Source organism: Bos mutus, chromosome 4, assembly GCF_027580195.1.
Source record: "Bos mutus isolate GX-2022 chromosome 4, NWIPB_WYAK_1.1, whole genome shotgun sequence".
In the NCBI taxonomy this organism is placed as follows: domain Eukaryota; kingdom Metazoa; phylum Chordata; class Mammalia; order Artiodactyla; family Bovidae; genus Bos; species Bos mutus.
Genome location: NC_091620.1, coordinates 22,852,992 through 22,876,889, shown reverse-complemented (window position 1 = coordinate 22,876,889; position 23,898 = coordinate 22,852,992). Strand labels below are relative to the sequence as shown.

The window sequence follows — 23,898 nt, the reverse complement described above, 5'->3', positions numbered from 1 at the left end:
AACACAAAGCTTCCAGATTGCTACAAATATTTTACTGTTTAGGCTGGGGGCTGAGTACTGAGCCCCTTGGCTATAACTTAAACCAAGCCAATAAATTTTATATATTTTTATGAGTATTTCTATTTCAGCAAAATCTATGTACATGGATATATTTATACTAGAGAGAAAAATGAACGTATGGTATTCGAGCCAGAGACAGGCCCTGATGTATTGAGCTCTGGGTCAGTCCACTCTGTGTTTCCCTGCACGACCCACTGCAAACTAAAACTGCCTCAAGCATTTCAGTGGCTCATCCTTGGGCACTCACACGAGTGACTGTGGATGTTACCATTTTTATTTCAGGATAACCCCTCCTCCCATTCTTGTTCACTGTGTTACTGTTGCAACAGCAGAAGTACCATGTAGTGTGAGGACCATTTTTACCAACAACAGGTCTAGCGGGTGGCATAGGAGAGGGACACCTGTTTCAGACATGCCGGGGGAATCAAGATTGCTTGGCACTGCCGCTCCAGAGAGTCCATGGATGTCCTTAACTTTGTAAGTAAACAGACACTGGTTGGAAGCTGACCCTCGGTTGCTGCCTGGGTGTAGATAGCAGCAGCACAGAGGCGATCTGAGTAGCCTGAAAAGCAAGAGGTTAAGACGACAGGGCAAAATCTGAGAGCTCAGAGAAGCAGAGGCAGCCTGGGCACTGGAGGTGGCTCCAGGGGCAATTTAAATGATGAAGTGATAGGCACGAAATGCAGTGGAAACTCGGAGGACAGGGCAATCCATCATCACCAAGCTTATCTTCTGACAAAGACTAGGACTCGGCTTCCAGCTGTAACATTTAAATGTAATGTTCCCCCTGGGACTCAGCATGGCAGGCTTCCCTGAAGCTTCAGTTTCACTCAGTTAACTAATTATGAGAGAATGTGACATTGGTATTTACTTTTTCTACAGGGACAAATCATTCCCAGCAGGAGGGAGAAGTTGTTGTTTTTGGTCTGTTTTGGTTTGTCATTAAAAAGAAATTACTCACACAGTAGTAAATAAACTCTTGTTAGAGGGAAATGTTTTTCTTTCTACAATTCGATCAATTCACCTGAATGGTGACACTCATTTCTTTTGTTCTCTGGGGACATAGTGAGCAAATGAACAAGAGCTGAGTGTTTAGACTAGGTGTGAAAATTAACACCACCACCAACTTGTGTAAGAGCTCTTGAGTTTCCTCCCCTAAAAACTGAGAACACATTTACTGTGTCCTGTGATTTGTTACAGATGAAATGAAATGACATAACTGAAACACTTTAGCAGAGTGTTTCTGCCTAAGAAGCACTCAAAAGATTTCAGCCTTTATTCTTAACAACTCTGATATTCTGGTGCAATTGGTTCTACACTTCATTTATGCCTTAAATCATCAATTCCTCATATATACTGATCCTGCATCTAATCAAACACTGGCCCTTTACTTTATCACTGCAAGCTAAATTGTGTATTTTTTTTTACTCCTCCTCACCTAGACAAAAAAATTTTCCAGTGAAATTTAATATTTAATGATAATGTTGAAAGAAACATTTCTCACACGCCCTCTCATTTCCAGCACATCTTTTAACTTGTCAAAGGCAGGGCATAATGCTGAGCGAACATCATAGTAAACACATATTTCCCCATCCACCGTGGACAACAACAGCGTTATGTTAGGGCTGCTTTTCGCAAATGGGAAAGTGATTTCACAGACAATTTCACAACTGAACTCACAACAATCCCATGAGGAAGGCAGGCAAGGTAGATACGAACAGCCTCGCTTTATGGCCGAGGAAACTGAAACCAAGAAGGAAAATGACAAAGCCACGCTAACCAAAGCACATTTTCTGTAAAATGGTGATAATCTGAGGGGACTGAGAAGGTCAGGGCTACCGGACTCTGGAAAATGAGATTTTCTCAAGAACAAAGTCCGTTTTGGGGATGCCCAAAGGGACCAGTCAGAGTGAGGGACCGGATCACTGCGGAAAGCAAATGAAATAAAAAAGCAAGAGGCACTGAGCTTTCTACTCTGATTTCATGATTGCCGATGTGCCTTGACTTTTCTACCCATAACTTTGAGAAAGCAAAATTACTAGTTCTTACTTCTCTTCCAAGTATATTGCAGTGTTATTATTATATACAAACACAGCTTGATGACATGATACATAAGGTTTTATGCAAACCACAGCAAACATGAACACTTTAAAATGTATAAACATAAGAAAACACATTTTAAGTACTAGTAGAAAATCTTGGTGATAAAGGAAAAGAATATTCTTCCATGGATACATGGGCCAGAAGATGAAAATCAGATGAGATTAGTTACATCATCATTGTAAGTTTATGTTACATATTTGAATCACTTTTGGAAGTTGCAGAATCAAATTAAGAGGCATGCCATGTAATAAATGTTTTGAAGCCATGCTGCTGCTAAGTCACTTCAGTCGTGTCCGACTTTGTGCGACCCCATAGATGGCAGCCCACCAGGCTCCCCCATCCCCGGGATTCTCAAGGCAAGAACACTGGAGTGGGTTGCCATTTCCTTCTCCAATGCATGAAAGTGAAAAGTGAAAGTGAAGTCGCTCAGTCGTGTCCGACTCCCAGCGACCCCATGGACTGTAGCCCACCAGGCTCCTCCATCCATGGGATTCTCCAGGCAAGAGTACTGGAGTGGGGTGCCACTGCCTTCTCCATGGATGGAAAAACCCTAAGTTTGGATAATGTTCCTTTAACTGATCACATACACCCATTTTCAAAATAATCGATTCTGAAGTGCTGTTAATACTGAACAAGACTTCCTGGTAGTCATCACCTTTCAGGACTCCCCAGGATACGGGCAGTGCTCACTGATAGCTCATAATCCTTAAGAATTCCCAGTGGACTATGGACTATAGAAATGGAATTCTAAAGTCTCACTCCCTTTTATTCTGGAATAGGGAATAAGTTCTTATACAGAGAAGAAGGCGAATGCAAACAAAGTTCATTACAGTAAACCCCAGTTCAAAATAAATACTGAACATAAGTTTCTGGTTTATCATATGAACCTGAAATCCAAGGGCTCCTAAATATGCAATTTAAAAAACCCAGTCATACCAACACTGATGGACAAAATAGCATACAACAGTAGGTCATCATTAGATGGTCGATACTTGACTTGATAGGCCTGAACATAACTGCCCTATGATTTTTCATAAAACACGACACAACTTTATTCCAATGTAGAGAAAGACGTTATGATATGGCAGCAGAACAGGTCTGCTTAAAAACTGCCCCCTCTCTCGTCAGTATATTCAATTAATAAACATCTTTTGAATGTTTGCTGTTTGTTGGGATCTTTATCAAAGAACTCACAGTCTAGCGGGGAAGACAGGTAAATCAAGCATCAAATTTTTAAGTCAAATTCTAGAATGAAGAAAAATGTGCATTGCATTTTTAAGCAGGGTAGAAGGCTCTCATGGAGGATGGATGATTTACAAGGATAAACTCTCTTTGACAAAAAGGAGGAGGGACCTCGGTCAGAACAGTCTGGATAAAAGTGGGAAACATTATAAATATGGTGAGTTTCAGAAACTATACATAGCACCTCATGGCTAGAGCACAGAGAGAAGGGAAAAGATGCCCAGAGAAACAACAATCAGGAGAGGAAGACAGAGTCCATCATTTAGGACTTTCTAGTTCAGGTTTAAGTTCAGCATTGGAAAGAAGAATACAACTGTTGGTCTAGTGAAAAGGTTTCACCCCACAGGCTATGGGAGTAGATTTTTGCCATAATCAGTTTTGGTGATAGGCAGTTACAAAGTGAAATAAAAGAAGGAATTCTAGAGGAATGGCTATCAGTTAGAAGGCACTTTTAAAGGTCCAAGTAAGACAGAGAGAGGCCCTAAACAAAAGGAATGGGAATGAAAAAGAAAACAGAGAAAAAAGTAGTATAAAAAATAGGGTTGGCAGAATTTAGTGACCAGGTAGGAAATAGAGGGTGAAGAGGAAAACTTAAAACATGTCTTTTATTTTTTTACTTGATTGCCTAAATAAATCATGGTGCCTTAGCTGAATAGGAAGAGCATGAAGGAGAACATCCATGGTACTCTTACAGTCCTAGCTTATCCCTCTTTTATAAGATGAATTGCATTTTGTTTTGTATAGCAGCAGGTATGTGGCATTCCACTAACTCCATCCCCCAAAAAATCCTTGAGGGAGAAAGCTGTGTGTCACGCATCATCCTGTCCCTGCACATAGCCCCGCACAGCATACCTGTATAACATGATCATATAACTGACCCACTGTAAACACTTAAACATTTTTGACCGACTGATTGAATACACACACAACTTCAAAGCTTAGCTGAGACAAAACTATACACATTCTCCTTTGAATAAGACAGTTGTCTCTTAAAATGTAAATAACTCATCTTAACTGTGTGACAACTCAGACAACTACCACTCAGCCTCATATCAGACTCATAACATCCTCCACACATCTCAGTGTCCCATTTGGAAGGGACTTTGGGAAATATGTACTACAACCCCCATTTTAAAGGTGAAATCTGTGACTCAGAGAAGTCACACGACTAGCCCAAAGTCACAAAAAGTACAGTTAACCCTTGAACAACATGAGTTTGACCTGCCCAGGTCCACTTGTGTGAGGAATTATTTTCAATAGTAAAAACTATGGCACTACAGGAATCACAGCTGGTTGAATTCAAGAAAATGGAGAGATCACAGATACGAAGGGTCAGCTCTAAGTCACACACAGATTTCTGACTGTGTGGAGGACTGGTGCTCCTAATCCCCACATGGGTCAAGGGTTAACTATATCCAGAGATGGGACAGAAATCAGAATACATTAAACTTTACAATATTTGTCAAACAAATAAGTTGTAACAGATCTGAAGATAGTACAAGATACCAAATTCAGCTAGGGTGAATTAAGCTTTTAAAAGCATTTCATAATTGGCACTTAAAAAACACAAGACAAACATCTTAAAGACATTTTCTTAAATGATTCTGCTGACAATGAAATGCAAGGACCACAGCTCAACTTTCACCTTTGAATTAGTATAAGTAAGACAGATTCTTACCGTGATCTTCTGAAGAGACTGGTGACCTAAAATGAGACAATAAGCATGATAAATCTTTTGCAAGTGATACTGATAATTCTAAGTACAATGATCAAGAATAATCTTGTCGAAATTACACCATGAAAATTCAGTTAAACAGAAATTCAATACAGTAGATGGTATAATTAATGTGTTGGTTGTATGGTATATTCCAGTGAGTAACTCCCAAAGCTTACCTGGATTAGTTAAGTGGTAGATCTTTTACTAAAAGAGTCTATTAGTGGGACTTCCCTGCTGGTTTGGTGGTTAAGAATCCGCCTGGTAATGCAGTAGACATGAGTTTGATTCCTGATCTGGGGAGATCCCACATGCCACAGAACAACTGAGCCTGCGCACTGCAACTACTGAGCCTGCCTGCCTAGAGCCTGTGTTCTGTAACAAAGGAAGCCACCCCGACGAGAAGCCCATGAACCGCAACTAGAGAAAGTCCTCGCATCAGTGAAGACCCAGAGCAGCCAAACATGTATAAACAAATAACATTCAAAAAACAGTCTGTTGGCATGGTGATGTAAGACTGAAACAAACTTAGTTAAACTGTCTGGATTTATCACACACAAAAAAAGAACTCACAGAAATGTGATGATGGACAAAATCCTTGCCATGCCACTAGTGCCCAAGGCCAGCTCTCCAGAGAAAATGCCAGGGAGGTAAATAAGCCCTAGATTAAGTGTCTATCGGTAAAAAGAAATCTACTTGGACAATAAAAAATGAAACCAAAGTAAAAAGCAATGATGTTCCCTAAGCATTATTGGTTTTTGCTTCCACTGTTCATGGAATTTAATGTTTGAGTGATATGACGTAGACACTTTATAAGTTGGCTTTGTGTTTCTAAACCTATCAGAATCAGGATTAGACAATAGGGCAACCACTGGGGTCCCACAGAATTTTCACAAATCGGTGACTTTTACCTATCATTTGAGGCTCAGGTTTAATTACGACATTAAGATACCAATGGATGGGACTTCCCTGGTGATCCAGTGATTAAGACTCCTTGATTCCAATGCAGGGGGTGTGGGTACCAACTCTGGTCAGGGAACTAAGACCCCACATGCCACAGGATATGGCCAAAAAACAAAAATAAAGTGACATTAAAGAGAAGAAAGATGCCAAAAGATACCAGTGGATAATGCATCAACCCCTTTCACAATTAAAACCTTTTCTTTCTCAGCTGACTACATATTAAGTTAATTGGGGCAATACAGACACAACCTTGTGGATGAACTCCCCTCAAGCTTGAAAGATACTGTCTTGACTACCAACTCATGCTTTACTTGGGAGAAAGAGATGTATAATACCATCTTCAGAGGTGTTGGAAGTTTGAAGCGAGAGGCAAGAAACCAGGAGGGAGGGGTCCTCTCTAAACGATGGGCCCGCTGGGGCCCATAGCAGGGAGATGACCAAAGGCTAATGCGTGAGTTTGGTAATAAAGCTACCAAACTTAAATAACTAATATTTATATGTAGTCATAATACAACTAAACCTAGACAGCATACTAAAAAGCAGAAACATCACTTTGCCAACAGAGGTCTATACAGTCAAAGCTATGGTTTTTCCAGTAGTCATGTACAGATGTGAGAGTTGGACCATAAAGAAAACTGAGCATTGAAGAACTGTGGTGTTTTCGAACCGTGGTGCCACAGAAGACTCTGGAGAGTCCTTTAGACAGCAAGGAGATCAAACCAGTCAATCATAAAGAAAATCAACCCTAAATATTCATTGCAAGGTTGATGATAAAGCTCCAATACTTTGGCCACTTGATGCGAAGAGCCAACTCATTGGAAAAGACTCTGATGCTGGTAAAGATTGAGGGCAAGAGGAGAAAGGGGTGAAGGGGGATGAGATGGTTGGATGGCATCACCGACTCAGTGGACATGAGTTTGAGCAAGCTCCGGGAGATAGTGAAAGACAGGGAAGCTTGGCGTGCTGCAGTCCATGGAGTTGCAAAGCATCAGACACGACTTAGCAACTGAACAACAACAACAATATAATGTTTATGAGACAGGATGCAAACATTGAGGCAAGGATGATTCAATTGGGACATAGTGGTTGAAGGACAATTTTAGCTACTTTGGGATGCCCAATACCATTTTACTTTATCTACTGACCAGAAATATTTTTGTCCATTATGTGAACAAGCAGTACAGTAATACAGACATAGGAGTAATGGTGAGACAGCCTTAACTTTCACTGGGTGGTGAAGTGTGAAATTAGTTCAACCTCAGCGGTCTCTTTAAGTAGACACTTGCATGTGAAGACTACAGAGGGTCCCAAGATCTGGTGGAGAGTAAGCAGGCATCTGGGAGGCAGACACAGGGAGGGCCCCTGACACCACCCTAAATCATCTCTGTGGCATCTGCTTGAGAAATGCCACTGGGACTCCCAGGTGGAGCTGACCTGTCCTCTCCCTAAGGGCCACTGTTTCATACTTTCACACACCAGCCTTCTCACTAAGCTGTGGTGGCGGTGGTGGTTTAGTTGCTAAGTCGTGTCCAACTATTTGCAACCCCAATGACTGCAGCCCACCAGGCTCCTCTGTCCATGAGATTTCCCAGGCAAGAATACTGGAGTGGGGTGCAATTTCCTTTCCCAGGAAGGAGATCCCTTCTTCCTGACCCAGGGATCGAATCTGCCTCTCCTGCTTGGCAGGCAGATTCTTTACCATTGAGCCACCAGGGAAGCCCCACTAGGCTGTGAGCTCCTTGGAAACTAGGACCATGTCTTATTTAGAACACAGAGGATCCCTGATTAAAAGGTATGAAATGGCATTAATTTCAGCACCATACACTAGAGTTTGGACTCAGACACATTCTGGAACTCCTCAAAAATCACATCACCTTCAAACTACCTTCTAGTCTGCCAGCTCCTAGGTCAGCTAGGAAGGAAGGATCCAGGGAGTGATCTGAAGCTTCACATTAGTGACGATGTGGGCACTCTCCAGGCTCCACCCCACCCCAGACATGCCCACCATCCAATAAAGGACCAGAGGGGCCTGAACAAAGGAGCAGCAGGACTGACATGTACACACTGCTATATTTAAAACATAACCAACAAGGGCCTACTGTATAGCACAGGGGACTCTGCTCAATACTCTGTTCCAACCTAAATGGGAAAGGAATTTGAAAAAGAACTGACATATGTGTATGTACATCAATCACTTTTGCTGCACTCCTGAAACTAACACAACATCATTAATCAACACCACTCCTGCACAAAACAAAAATTAAAAAGGAAAAAAGAAACTGGAGAATTTTTTAAGCTACCCAGGACATAAAAAAGAGCTAGTAACAAGGAAACATCTTCATTCATGGTGTTTTCTGATGAGAAGTAAGCAAAAGCCTGTCTTGGATGGTTCACAATTAATTTCTCACAGAGTTATAGGAATAAAGGAAAATCCATGCCGATGGATGGACCACTAGATGTCTCAGGTGGAAGACCCGGGAGGAAGGGTTTTTGCTGCCTTTCTGTAGAAGCAAAGTACTAATATTAAACCTGAAAAATTCCAGATGGCTCCATGAGAGCCCCAGGGGGATGCCTTCTACGGTATGTCCAGGCAGCGGGGAAGAAAGATCGATTTCAGACTGTTTTCTAAGGATTAGTCATGTTGAGTTTCTGTGTGGAATGTCTCCCACACGCCTAGGTTTGTGGAATTTTAAGACATATGGAGTATTTCAATCCTCACTCAGCATTTCACCTTTCACCGGAGCGAGTCACTAAATTATTCCACTGAGACAGGCACATCATCCATTATTGCTGGAAATGGGCATAAAAAGTTTTATGGAACTTAGCTCAGGAGAGAAGAAATACCATGAAATCAGCAGTATACACAGTTATTTTTAAAACAGAGAGGTTGAGTCCCGGGAAGAGATAACCTTCCTTAACCTGACAACGCAGGAAGGCAAGAAAGCTCGCTGCTTTTCCTCCAGTTGCACCTGAACGACTTGAAGTGTTGTCCCAGCCTGCTCATTTCTCCTGCACATACATTTTATCCTGGAAAAAGTATCTACTCTCTTAATGCTGACTATAGCTTTGCTGCTGCTGCTGCTGCTGCTGCTGCTGCTAAATCGCTTCAGTCATGTCCGACTCTGTGCGACCCCATAGACGGCAGCTCACCAGGCTCCTCAGTCCCTGGGATTCTCCAGGCAAGAACACTGGAGTGGGTTGCCATTTCCTTCTCCAATGCATGAAGGTGAAAAGTGAAAGTGAAGTCGCTCAGTCGTGTCCGACTCTTCTCGACCCCATGGACTGCAGCCCACCAGGCTCCTCCGTCCATGGGATTCTAGCGCTCAAATAGCTCCAGGATTTAGAGTTTGCCTCCTCACTTTTTTCCTCACCACAGGTTTCTTTTATGATGGGCTTCCCTGGTGGCTCAGGGGCAGAGAATCCACCTGCCGATGCAGGAGATGCAGGTTGGATTCCTGGGTTGGGAAGATCCCCTGGAGAAGGAAATGGCAACCCACTCTAGTATTCTTGCCTGAGAAATCCCATGGACAGAGGAGCCTGGTGGGCTACGGTCAACAGGGTCACAAAAGAGTCAGATACGACTTAGTGGCTGAACAACAACAGGAACTTTATACTTGATTTTGTCCTGTTTTGTTTGTTTTGGTATTATTTCACATGTTTATTTACATTCTATTCAAATCCAGCAGAGACAGTGAAAACAGAAATTCAAGTCCAGCATTTAAAAATCTTTCACCTATTTTATTAACCCTGAATAATGATTATTCAGATCTGAATCTTTCCATTTATAATGACTTGAACCTGAATAACTGTTACTTGAGACCCTCTTAACCACCAGGCCCTAAATGTGATGTAGATTGACAAAGAAACAAGACATCAATTTCAAGGAACACATAACCTAGTGTAGGAGGAAAATATCTAACCAAATGATTATAATGAAAAACTGCAATCATCAAAACATGTATGAGTAAAGAGCACAGAAGAGAGGAAGACCAGTGCTCTTTCAAAAAAAGTAAAAGAAGGCTTCAAAACTCAAGAACTGTCTGAGCTGGGCTTTTTTTTTGTTTTTAGTTGGCATATAATTGCTTTTAAAATTGTGTGTTGGTTTCTGCTGTACAATGAAATAATCAGCTTAAATATACATATATCCCTTGCCTCTTGAGCCTCCCTTCTGCCCCTCATCCCACCCCTACAGTTCAACACAGAGCACTGAGCTGAGCTCCCTGTGCAATACAGCAGATTCCTGCCAGCTATCTAGTTCACATATGGTAATGTATATGTATTGCCAGCAAATTTGGAAAACTCAGCAGTGGCCACAGGACTGGAAAAGGTCAGTATTCATTCCAATCCCAAAGAAAGGCAATGCCAAAGAATGCTCAAACTACCACACAATTGCATTCATCTCACACGCTAGTAAAGTAATACTCAAAATTCTCTAAGCCAGGCTTCAACAATATGCGAACCGTGAACTTTCAGATGTTCAAGCTGGATTTAGAAAAGGCAGAGGAACCAGAGATCAAATTGCCAACATCCGTTGGATCAATGAAAAAGCAAGAGTTCCAGAAAAATATCTATCTCTGCTTTATTGACTATGCTGAAGATTTTGACTGTGTGGATCACCACAAACTGAAAAATTCTGAAAGAGATGGGAATTCCAGACCACCTTACCTGCCTCCCGAGAAATCTATATGCAGATCAGGAAGCAACAGTTAGAACTGGACATAGAACAACAGACTGGTTCCAAATAGGAAAAGGAGTACATCAAGGCTGTATATTGTCACCCTGCTTATTTAACTTATATGCAGAGTACATCATGAGAAACACTGGGCTGGATGAAGCACAAGCTGGAATCAAGATTGCCAGGAGAAATATCAATAACCTCAGATATGCAGATGACACCACCCTTATGGCAGAAAGTGAAGAAGAACTAAAGAGCCTCTTGATGAAAGTGAAAGAGGAGAGTGAAAACGTTGGCTTAAAGCTCAACATTCAGAATACGAAGATCATGGCATCTGGTCCCATTACTTCATGGCAAACAGATGGGGAAACAGTGTCAGACTTTATTTTTTGGGGCTCCAAAATCACTGCAGATGGGGACTGCAGCCATGAAATTAAAAGACGCTTATTCTTTGGGAGGAAAGTTATGACCAACCTAGACAGCATATTAAAAAGCAGAGACATTACTTTGTCAACAAAGGTCCATCTAGTCAAGGCTATGGTTTTTCCAGTGGTCATGTATGGATAAGAGGGTTGGACTATAAAGAAAGCTGAGCGCCAGAGAATTGATGCTTTTGAACTGTGGTGTTGGAGAAGACTCTTGAGAGTCCCTTGGACTGCAAGGAGATCCAACCAGTCCATCCTAAAGGAAATCAGTCCTGGGTGTTCACTGGAAGGACTGGTGCTGAAGCTGAAACTCCAATACTTTGGCAACCTCATGCGAAGAGCTGACTCACTGGAAAAGATCCTGATGCTGGGAAAGATTGAAGGCAGGAGGAGAAGGGGACGACAGAGGATGAGATGGTTGGATGGCATCACCAACTCAGTGGACATGAGTTTGAGTGAACTCTGGGAGTTGGTGATGGACAGGGAGGTCTGGTGTGCTGTAGTCCTTGGGGTCGCAAAGAGTCGGACACGACTGAGTGACTGAACTGGATGTGTATGTTTCAGTGCTCCTCTCTCAACTCTTTCCAGCCTCCCCTGTCCCCACCATGTGTCCCCAAGTCCTTTCTCTTGGGGGAAAATGCATGCCTTTCTATTGTTGCTCTGCAAATAGGTTCATCGGTACCATTTTTCTAACTTCCAGATATATGCGTTAATATATGATTATTTGTTTTTCTTTTTGACTTACTTCAATCTGTACAGCAGACTCCAGGTTCACCCACATCTCCAAAATATACAAACATCTCTTGCAGCTCAATATCAAAAAAAATAAATAATACAATCAAAAAATGAGCAAAAGACCTAAACAGACATTTCTCCAAAGAAGATATCCAGATGGCCAGGAAACACATGAAAAGATGCTCAATATCACCAGTTATTAGAGAAATTCAAGTCAAAATCACAGTGAGGTAGTTACCTCACACTGGTCAGAACGGCCATCATCAAAAAATTTATAAACGATTTGGGTTTGAAGGATAAGTAGAAGCCTATTAGGTAAGTAAGAAACAAAGAATTATTTCAGGTGGAGGCTACAGGCATATGAGAAAGGATTAGGATAGAAAATTTCACAACATGTGATCAGATATACAAGCAACTTAGTGTTGCTCGCATGTAGAGGAGTCATAAACATTATGTCTAGAGCCACAAGAGGGAGGGGCGTTTCATATAGAGGCTGAGGGGCTTGTCATTTTGGTTCTAAGCTACACGGAGCAAAGTTCTGATGCAGAGAAGTCACAGCTTCTCATCTGTGCTTTTGATCGTGCAGTTGTGGACAGAGCAGATCACAAAACAGTGAGAATAAAGTCAGAAGACAAGCTACAGACTAAAATCGCAGAACCTCCGCATCCGTGTGCTCTTCAATTCTTTTTGAAATCCATGGAAAATAACAGGGACAATGAGAAACAGAAAAGAAAGCATCATCTCTGGCTAAACTAGAAGACGTCCCTAAACCGGAATTATTAGATATGAAGAGCTACTAAGTCTAGTAAAGTTGGACCACGTTCAAGCAGACAGAATGTGTCCATCTTAAATGAGGAGACAAGGCTAACCAAAGCCCTTAGCTCTGAGCCATTCAGGAGCAGAAGCAAACCCTAGAGGAGAGTGCTGCTAAGAAAGAGTATGAAGACTAGAGACTCAAAGTTTCCAGAAACCCACCAACCTTCTTTCCCTAATTATTCATCCCAAGCAGTAGTTCTAAAAAGAACTCGCCCCAAACAAATGTGAGTTATGAACAAAAGGGGATCAGCAGGATATCTACACAAAACTACCCTAAGAAGAGAGCAGAACAGGGATTTCTGACAGATAAAACACAGGCGGAGTCCGCACTAAAAAGACAACGGCAAGAAGCAAGTAAAAACTTAATGCTTTGCCATGAGATCAATAGATGGAATAAGGGGAGGAAGGAAGAAACAAGGGAAGGAAACAGAGTCTGAACAGAAACTTAAAGAAGAAACACAACAGTCAAAAAAAAGCTAGAAGACCACAGCAGAGGACAAGTATAAAGGTTTATCCAGATCTTTGAATTATTAAATTATAGAAAAAACCTGCAGGCTTTCCCTACTGTGTCCCCACTGCACTGGGGAAATAAAAGGATTAAAAGGAGGTGACTCACAATTAAAACTACATTAAGAAGGAATCCATTCATTTATTCATCCCTTCAAATATCTGCTTTGTGGAAGAGTTTTGCTTTTTAAGCCACTCTGATACACTTTTCTATGAATCTTAATTTGAACATGGGCTAGTGAAAGTCCCCTTTCCAATGTTAACCCCACTTACTTGAATATTCATACTTTTCTTTCCCTTCAAATGAAGGCAAGACTTCTCAAATGAGAGTATACATGGGAACCTGAAAATAAATGCTTTCCTGGCAGCTCAGATGGTAAAGAATCTGCTTGTAATGCGGGAGACCCAGGTTCCATCTCTGGGTTGGAAAGATCCCCTGGAGAAGGGAATGGCTAACCTCCTCCAGTATTCTTGCCTGGATAATCCCATAGACAAAGGAGACTGGTGGGCTACTTTGCTACCATGGGGTTGCAAAGAGTCAGACATGACTGAGTGACTAACACTTTTCAGGAAAATAAGACATTGCTTTCAGATGGGAATTATATAGTTTAACTGGTAAAATATTTTCATACTGAAAATTCCATAGCCATGTTATGGCTATTGATCTCAAAGTAAAAGTCACTTGAATTCTTAACAAAAAACAATACAATGAAAAAAAAAAAAAAAATCTGAGTTTAAGACTGTCAGCTTCAGGAACGTCTCCAAGGTCTGCTAGGGGATCGGTTTGCTCTCCTCTGGAAAGGGACGTTTTCAAGAAAAAGGAAATATGAAATGATCTGCTTAAATACAGTTATGGCATCTCAGAATGAATCGTAAGATTAGTGTATGCAGATATCAACAATCCAAGGGGATGAGACATGAAGCACACCCTGGCTGCAGCTGCTGTCCTGGACGGGACTGCTTCTAGACCGTGTCATCATCAAGACACAAGGAACCTCTGAGAATCACAAAGATGCTTCTGTAAATTGCCTTCCATCAGCAAGCTTCCCCTCAAGGCCTCTGATCTTTCAGTCGATCAATCACAAGGCTTAAGGACACTGAAAAATGTGCCCAGTTTTCTACCAGCGATGTAGTAATAAGAGAGCACAAGTATGTCCTGGTTATGAAGGTGAAAGTCTTTGAGAAATATGCCACTGCTTGTGATGTTTTACTGTTTTTAATCAATAAAGCTAGAACTGAGGTGATAAGGCATCATGACTAGTTCAGCCTTTATGATGTGTTAATATTCTTTGCTGTACATTTTTGAAACATGCATTTTCTTGGAAACTTCTATGAAATCTGAGATGCTGTAAATCTACAAGCTCTTCAAACGTGATATCTTTTGTATTTGAGTAATACTGTTCTGACTCTACTTTTTTAAAAGGCCTCTAAAAATATTGTCTTTTTTTTTTTTATCCCATGGTTTTATCTTGATAGCATCCATGGCTTTCTTTCTTGGCCCTTCCTTGGAACATCGGTATCATTTCCCCACTAGGAAAGGGGTAGATCAATAGACTATCCATTTTGCACAATCTTTCCTAAAGATAGATCAGATGAATATTGGGGTGCCACCTATACTGGTCTACTACTTTTTAGAGAGGATCACTCACAAATGAACATCAATCTTTCTTTCCCAGTGTACCCAACACATAAGACTTTCTACTTAAGAGTTTCTAAACCATCACCTGACTTGGAGTTGGCAACGAACCAGGTCACCACACAGAGGTGAGTTTGGAATGAAAATATAGCACATGTGTAAAAGGCACTTCAAAGAAAGTGAAAGCATTGATCGCTCAATCATGTCCAACTCTTTGCTACCACATGGACTGTAGCCCGCCAGGCTCCTCTGTCCATGGAATTCTCCAGGCAAGAATACTGGAATGGGTTACCATTTCCTTCTCCCGGGGATCTTCCCGACCCAGGTCTCCTGCATTGAAGGTGGGCTTTTTACCATCTGAGCCACCGGACACAAAAACAAAGATTCGTATTCTGAAAATACGAATGAGACATTTCTATAAGAATGTGGATAGGGGAGGGGAGCTCTGAGATATTTCCTATCAACTTACAGGCCTGGCTGGATGAGCCGAGGTCCCCTTCATTTTCTGGTTGCCATTATGAAATTAGAATAGAAAACACAGGAAGAAACACAGTATGGTGGTCCAGGAGCCACGCTACCTCTAGAATCCTCCTGGCACACTACAAATAAACCGCCCTCAGGCGTGAAGTCTTCATGAACAAGCAAGTCCGTGTCTGTACTTTGAAAGCAACTCTCGATGTATGTTTCACCGATTTTCCTTTTCATGCCTACCTTTTCTCTTAACACTCCAGCTTTTGGGACGAGCAAAAACACTACTTTCTATAAGCAGAGGGTCGATCATCCATCCTACTTAGGAAGAGAAAGAGAAGCATCTGGTTTCTTCTAGTTTTATGTCAACTCTATTCTTTCCCTCTCTCCTTTGTCATTCTACATTCATTCCTTCTGCCCTCTCCTGACCACAGCCCTGAAAGTTCCCTGGACTTGCCCACTTTTCTCACACTTTGGTGAAACCTAGTATCTGTGCATATAGGCTCCCATCGTGTGCTGATGCACTTATTCCTACTGAAGAACATGAAGAACATTCAGGCCTGATTTGCAGAGATGTGGATGGACTAGAGACTGTCACACAGAGAGAAGTAGGAAAGAGGAAAATAAATTGCCAACATCTGTTGGATCATTGAAAAAGTAAGAGAATTCCAGAAAAACATCTACTTCTGCTTTATTGATTACACCAAAGCCTTTTTGACTGTGTAGCTCACAACAAACTATGGAAAAATCCTTCAAGAGATGGGAATACCAGTTCACCTTACCCACCTCCTGAGAAATCTATAGGTAGGTCAAGAAGCAACAGTTAGAACTGAACATGGAACAATGGACTGGTTCCAAATTGGGAAAGTAGTATGTCAAGGCTGTATATTGTCACCCTGCTTATTTAACTTCTATGCAGAGTACATCATGAGAAACGCTAGGCTGGAGGAAACACAAGCTGGAGTCAAGATTGCCAGGAGAAATATCAATAACCTCAGATATGCAGATGACACCACCCTTATGGCAGAAAGTGAAGAAGAACTAGAGCCTCTTGATGAAAGTGAAAGAGGAGAGTGAGAAAGTTGGCTTAAAGCACAACATTCAGAAAACTAAGATCATGGCATCCGGTCTCATCACTTCATGGCAAATAGATGGGGAAACAGTGGAAACAGTGTCAGACTTTATTTTGGGGGGCTCCAAAATCACTGCAGATTGTGACTGCAGCCATGAAATTAAAAGACGCTTACTCCTTGGAAGGAAAGTTATGACCAATCTAGGTAGCATATTAAAAAGCAGAGACATTACTTTGCCAAAAAAGGTCTGTCTCATCAAGGCTATGGTTTTTCCAGTAGTCATGTATGGATGTGAGAGTTGGACTATAAAGAAAGCTGAGCGCCAAAGAATTGATGCTTTTGAACTGTGGTGTTGGAGAAGACTCTTGAGTGTCTCCTGGACTGCAAGGAGATCCAACCAGTCCATCCTAAAGGAAATCAGTCCTTAATATTCACTGGAAGGACTGATGCTAAAGCTGAAACTCCAATACTCTGGCCACGTGATGTGAAGAACTGACTCATTTGAAAAGACCCTTTTGCTGGTAAAGATTGAAGGCAGGAGGAGAAGGGGACGACAGAGGATGAGATGGTTGGATGGCATCACTGACTCGATAGACCTAAGTGTGAGCAAGCTCCAGGAATTGGTGATGGACAGGGAAGCCTGGCATGCTGCAGTCCATGGGGTTGGAAACGAGTCGGACACAACTGAGCAACTGAACTGAACTGAACCTATATATGTGGAATCTAGGAAAATGGTACAGATGAACTTATTTGCAAAGCACGTCTAGAGACATGACATAGAGAGCAAACATATGGGCATCAAGGAGGGAAGGAGGGGGTGGGATAGACTGGGAGATTGGGATTGCCATACATACACCACTATGTATAACATAGATTACTAACGAGAACTGACTGTGTAGCACAGGGAACCCTACTCAGTGCTCTGTGGTAACTTAAATGGGAAGGAAATGCAAGGAAGAGGAGATATATGTGTACTTGTGACTGATTCACCTTGCTGTACAGCAGAAACCAACACAACATTGTAAAGCAGCTGCATTCCAATTTTGAAAAAAGACAACATTCAGGCCTGGGCAAAGTTCCCCAGGCTGGACTCTTGTCTCCTGCCTGGGCCATTATTGCTAGCTGTCTGTTAACAAACTCTTGAGAAATGGCCTGAGTGGAAACTGATTTCCCAGCTGGACATCCCGTCCAGGCTCATTTCAAGGGTCCACACACCACTGCTGCAGAAACACCATCTTTATTTTTCTCTTGTTTTATATTAAAGTCACGAGGCTTCACAAATTGAATTTATTTCCTGCAACTGTGGATGAACGAAGAACACTCAGTTTAAATCAAGCCAGCCTAGGGATGATTTAATATGGTCTCAAAGCATGACTGTAGGTAATCATCTCTGGGCAACTGCATTCTCCCTTGAGCTTTCCTTGAGGATATGCATTGCCTAAGGATTGCTATGCCCAGCCCATGACATCATCTTGAGGGCTTGAGGGAGCGACAGTGAGATCATGGATATAGGTGACATCTTCACCACCATCACTCCAGCCCCCAAGCATCTCCAACAAGGTAAAATAGAACCAGGAATCCCTCAGCACTGAGAATCTCCATCAATTATACAAGCCTCTCTTTGTTTTCTTTTCCTCCCTGCTAATTATGAAAATTGCTATTAAGACAATGAACAAAGCACATACAGTAAGGGAGCAGGCGAGAATAAGAGTGAGAGAGATGAAAGTTACAGCAGCCACACAGAGTGGCATTGAAATGGGAGAAAGACAAACACATTCTCTATTCAAGTGGTCACAAACCCATTCAGGGACTGCCAAACAGCCTCAAAGGTAACATTCACCACCAACAGAGGGGAGGGTGCGGAAAGAGGAAGGAGAGAGATGGGCATTTGTGTGGAGGTGGGGAAATAAGTTCCAGGACTCAAATAATAAGGCTGTTTGGTGAGTTCTTCTCCTTTGATGTAAATTTCTTCTAATTCTATTCATGCTCATAGTTTCCTCCTATTCAAATATATACCCGATGGTCCCCACGTGAGCTGTACTTGAAATATCCTCTGTTTTTAAATAAGTTCCTGTGTTTAGTTATATTTGGTGTTTTGAAAACACCCCTGTTTTACCACTTGCTTGTATAATTCCGTTTCTCCTGTGCAGAGTGAGGAGGCCCTCCTTAATCAGTCTGCAGAGTGAGGAGGCCCTTAATCAGTCTGCAGAGTGAGGAGGCCCTTAAACGCTCTTTGAGCTTGAAACTGTACTGCCACCTACTGTTTATCACTAAGAACTGCAACAAAGGGAAAGGAAGGTGTTGGAAATGCAAGGACAAAGGGGCAAAAGTGGGAAGTGGATACAAGAAAAATCAGATTAAAAAAAATGATGTAGAAGAATCTAATACTGTCCAAGTTCCTTCAACATGAAAACTGGACTATCACACTTTTTATTATGTAAAATCTGAACACTCCAGGGAAATACATTTAACATTTTGAAGATACTGCAAAAATAACAACAACAACAAAAAAACTGCATCAGACATTGTACAATCACTCAGAAAAAAAGATGTGATGGTTCATATCACAAGTCAGTCTTTGCAATATAGTTTCCTGCCTAGTTTCTAAAAAGAGATTAAAGGAATAGAAAAGGCATGCTATTCTAAAATCTGATCAAGGGAAATATACCTGCGGAGAGCTGTCTAGAGCATTAGCAAGGAATACCTTTTAGAAAGAGTTGCCGGCTTTAGCCTAATGACTCTGGGAACCCTGGCCTACAACTCCTGTTGAGACGCAATCCATCTGGAGTTTTCTGAATGTGGACTTTTTTTTTTAAGCATAAATTGAAACATGATGCTCTCAATTGTGAGGGCAAGTCACCTGAGTGCTACATTCAGTATTAACACAAGCCAATGTGCTCAATTGCTGCAGTCATGTCCGACTCTTTGAGACCCAGAGACTGTAGTCCACAAAGCTCCTCTGTCCATGGGATTTCCCAGGCAAGAATACTGGAGTGGGTTGCCATGCCCAATTCCAGGAAATCTTCCTGACTCAGGGATCGAACCCACATCTCCTGCAGTGCAGGTGGATTCTTTACCCACTGAGCCACCTGGGAAACCCATTAAAATAAGAAACTTATACAAAAAACTATCTCACATACCACAACATGCAGGAGAGATAATATTTATCTTGTGGGGCCAAGGTGGTTGAGCAAGGCTTACCCACAGCTAATTATTTTTATGAAATGCCATAAGGACTTCTGAATCCAGCATCAGAAAATGGAAGAAAAAAATAGGTAGAGTTGGGAGTGGTTTTGCTGCTCCTCCTGAAGATAACTGTCATATACTCTGGAAGTTTTCCTGTCAACATCTCCTCCCGTCTCACTCAGTTCTCAGAAGAGGAAATTCACGTTCTAGACACTGGCATGAGAAACAAAATCCAAAAAAAAAAAAACACCTCTCTTCCCCACTCTTCTGTGTCCAAAAACAGGGCAGTTTCTATATAACATTTACATTATAAGCAACGCAAAACAGGAAAGGAGCTGTAGGAGAAAATGAGAAATTGATATAGATAAATCATGGTGCATTCTTCCACTTCTGGCATAGCCCCTGAAAACAAACAAATGCCCATTCCTATACTGCCATAAAAACACTCTAACTCCTCCAGTGCAGAAGGAGATGGGAGTTGTTTTCCCAGTTTTAGAATGGTGCTTAAGTGAATTTGTCCCCAAAGGCTCTTGTCACCTTCTGACTTGCTTTCCTTATGCCCTATGGCACTCTGTGTTGTTGGAAGGAAAGAGAAATCCCCTGATTTGATTTTAAAGAAGACTCAATAATTTCCTGAGATGCCCTTCCCATTGATCTCTGCCTCTCAGCAAACTCAAGGAAAGTGCTTTCCTGCACAAATTGCTCTCGTACTTCCCAATGCTCTGGCTTTGCCTTGTCTCTTTTAGTTGGAAATCCGAGAATTCTCTTCCACCCATAACATGTTGATAGTTTTTGGCTCCCCACAAGCCACATTTCTCCCTTCTGTCCAAAGAATATTCACAACCTCTTCAAGAACTAAACTTCACTACCGACATAATTGAGACGTATGACATAGGCTTCTCAGGTGGCGCTAGTGGTAAAGAATCCACCTGCGGGTTCAATCCCCAGATAGGGAAGGTCCCCGGAAGAGGAAATGGCACCACATTCCAGTATTCTTGCCTGGAATTCCTTGGGCAGAGGAGCCTGGTGGGCTGCAGTCCATAGTGTCACAAAGAGTCGGACATGACTGAGTGACAGCACATATGAGCATGGCATGGGAGACGTGCAAAGGCTTCTAGGAACAATTCTTTCTCCCGGCTCCACCCTATGCTGTGCTCGTCAGCAGTACCTACCACTGCCAGTGTCCACCAGTTACCTTTTACTGTCTAGCTTATAAAATAGCAACAGCTCTCTGAGTCAGGGATTCAGTGCATCTTTATTACTATAGGATGTTAATTTCCTGCATGCAATTGAGGAGCAATTAGAGAAAGAACAGAGCACCATTTCTTATTAATTATTTTGCACACATAAAAGGAGAGAGTATTATTATGTGTTTGGCAAGAGAGGATAATGACTGGAGGTAAGTTAGGAGAAAAAGAAGAAAAAAGGAAGATACATGCCAGCTAAACTGCACTTTCTCCAGCTTGAGTGATTAGCCAGGGAGAGCAAGATTTAGAGTCATCAAAGGTAAGTAGGGATGGGACCCAACTATCTTCATGAAGCAGACACAAGAGACTGTCTCTATCCTGACAGCACTGATCTCATCTCTGAGATAGATTCCAGCAAAACCTGCCTCCCACTAAGAGGATTAATTTTCTCCCTCTTATCTGATTTTGATGCTTGAAGGATATTTCCACAACCAAAATCACTGCCCAATAGGCTGTCTTCCTGTTGAGAACCTGGAGCTTTGACAGAAAGCACAATTATCCTTTTTTTTTAGAATCAGGCCATCACCTAATGTTCCAAGAAGAAATTGGGCAAAGTAAATAGCTGAAGACAAGTCAGGCAAGCAACTATTACTCCTATATTCAAACCAGAACTTCTGAGTTTTGGGAAAAGGTGAAGTTTGGGGTCTATCTTCTTGATAGGGTGGTTCAGAATTCTAGACTACACTAAAAAGACCAATTTTTTAAAGTATTATTAAGTGTTTAGGCTATCCTTAAATAATGTTCCAGTTGTACAAACTTCCTTAAGGACACTTTAGGTAGAGTGATGTGAAACTGTCATGGAATATTCAATTATTTGACAGGCATTTCTGGTGATGAGGGCTTCTCTGGTGGCTCAGATGCTAAAGAATTTGCCTGTAATGCAGGAGACCTGGGTTCAATCCCTGGGTCAGGAAGATCCCCTGGAGAAGGAAATGGCAACCCACTTCAGTATTCTTGCCTGGAGAATCCCATGGACAGAGGAGCCTGGTGGGCTATAGTACATGGGGTCACAAAGAGTCTGACAGGACCGACGGACTAACACTATCACTTTTCTGGTGATATAATGATGAAAGTGAAGAGGAACTCAAAAGCCTCAATGAAAGTGAAAGAGGAGAGTGAAAAAGTTGGCTTAAAGCTCAACATTCAGAAAACTAACATCATGGCATCTGGTCCCATCACTTCATGGGAAATAGATGGGGAAACAGTGGAAACAGTGTCAGACTTTATTTTTTGGGCTCCCAAATCACTGCAGATGGTGGTTGCAGCCTTGAAACTAAAAGACGCTTACTCCTTGGAAGAAAAGTTATGACCAACCTAGATAGCATATTCAAAAGCAGAGACATTACTTTGCCAACAAAGGTCTGTCTAGTCAAGGCTATGGTTTTTCCAGTGGTCAGGTATGGATGTGAGAGTTGGACTGTGAAGAAGGCTGAGTGCTGGAAAATTGATGCTTTTGAACTGTGGTGTTGGACAAGACTCTTGAGAGTCCCTTGGACTGCAAGGAGATCCAACCAGTCCATCCTAAAGGAGATCAGGCCTGGGTGTTCATTGGAAGGACTGATGCTGAGGCTGAAACTCCAGTACTTTGGCCACCCCATGCAAAGAGTTGACTAATTGGAAAAGACTCTGATGCTGGGAGGGATGGAGGCAGGAGGAGAAGGGGACGACAGAGGATGAGATGGCTGGATGGCATCACCAACTCGATGGACATGACTTTGGGTAAACTCCAGGAGTTGGTGATGGACAGGGAGGCCTGGTGTGCTGTGATTCATGGGGTCGCCAAGAGTCAGACACGACTGAGAGATTGAACGGAATGATGAAAAGCAGATACTTCTCTGATCACGGGCAAAAGATGAAGAAAATAAGCAGAGAGCCCTTTAAAAAGCCTCCTTTTTCCTTAGAGGCTTACATTTTCATTAAATCTTTAAATATTCATCCTTTTGACATAAAAATAGAAAAGTGAAATCTAGAGGGAGAAGCAAATTCTTTTTCCTCTTGTTTCCAGAACACTCTATGCATATATCCATTATAACACTTGCCATAGGGAACTATGATAATTGGTTTGTTGAGTATTTCCTCTAAATATATAAATATATTTCCCCATAGAATATAAGTTCTTTAAAGATGATAATTTATCATTTAGTTCTATATCATCAATGCCTAAGTGTGTGTGTACACACACACATATATACACCCACACGTATACACACACACACACACATATATATATATACATATAGCTCCTACCTAGAAGGTGCTGAATATGTATTTTCCCAAAAAATAAATGACTAACTGAATGGCTCAACCCATTTTTTAGAGTCCAATCAATCCAATGGAATCCATTTAAATTCCAATGCCAAAAATCCAAATCATAAATCATATCAGATACCTTATCATTCAACTTTTGATAATACTGTCTCTTGATAGAGACAGAAATGCTCTACTGATCATAAAAATCCACCAGTCCTGCCTCCGTCGCAGACATCTGAGCACACGGATGTCTAGACTGAATGTCTGCCTTTGGGTGGTTCCCTACGCTGTCTCTCAGTGTCTTTTATTTCTACCCGTGTGACCTTTACCTTAGCTCTTGCAGGCTCAGGACTTGAGGACACTAAGAAAAAGTGCATCTCCTTCAGTCAATTTTGGGGGGTTTCACACAAACCAAAAGATAAAAGACCTAGAAAATACTACTTTTATTCATAAACTAAATAATATCTTCTGGTCCCTTTACCTGTTTTCCCTTAACCTATTTAATTCAGTGGTAAGTCTGTCCTTTCTCAAAGATAACTTGAAAAGATCATATAAGAGTTTCCACTGAGTGCCTATTTTTTCTTTAATCTCATAGATCCTAAAGTCAGGAAAAGTCTTCCTTAGGAATCAAACAGATTCTGTCTGCTAAAATTTTAATTACTTCCTTATGAATCTTGTGTCAAAATATAATCTTGTTATGAATTGTTGTGGTACAATTAATGATGACAGTAAATGTGTTTCCAGAAACATGTTATTTTACTAGCACTTTCATAGACACTGAAAACATTGTTCACAGAG

The 23,898-nt window shown here is 41.6% G+C and overlaps 1 protein-coding gene across 4 annotated transcripts in view; it reads right to left on the bottom strand.

Annotated features, from left to right (window-relative positions):
- The window catches only part of DGKI (diacylglycerol kinase iota), a 528,258-nt gene that overhangs the window by 61,093 nt on the left and 443,267 nt on the right, over positions 1-23,898 (bottom strand). For all 4 annotated transcript variants that reach the window (XM_070369213.1, XM_070369214.1, XM_070369215.1 and 1 more), the window contains one exon: positions 5,084-5,109. In XM_070369213.1, the coding sequence (XP_070225314.1) occupies positions 5,084-5,109 (26 nt within the window). The remainder of the gene's footprint in view (positions 1-5,083; positions 5,110-23,898) is intronic.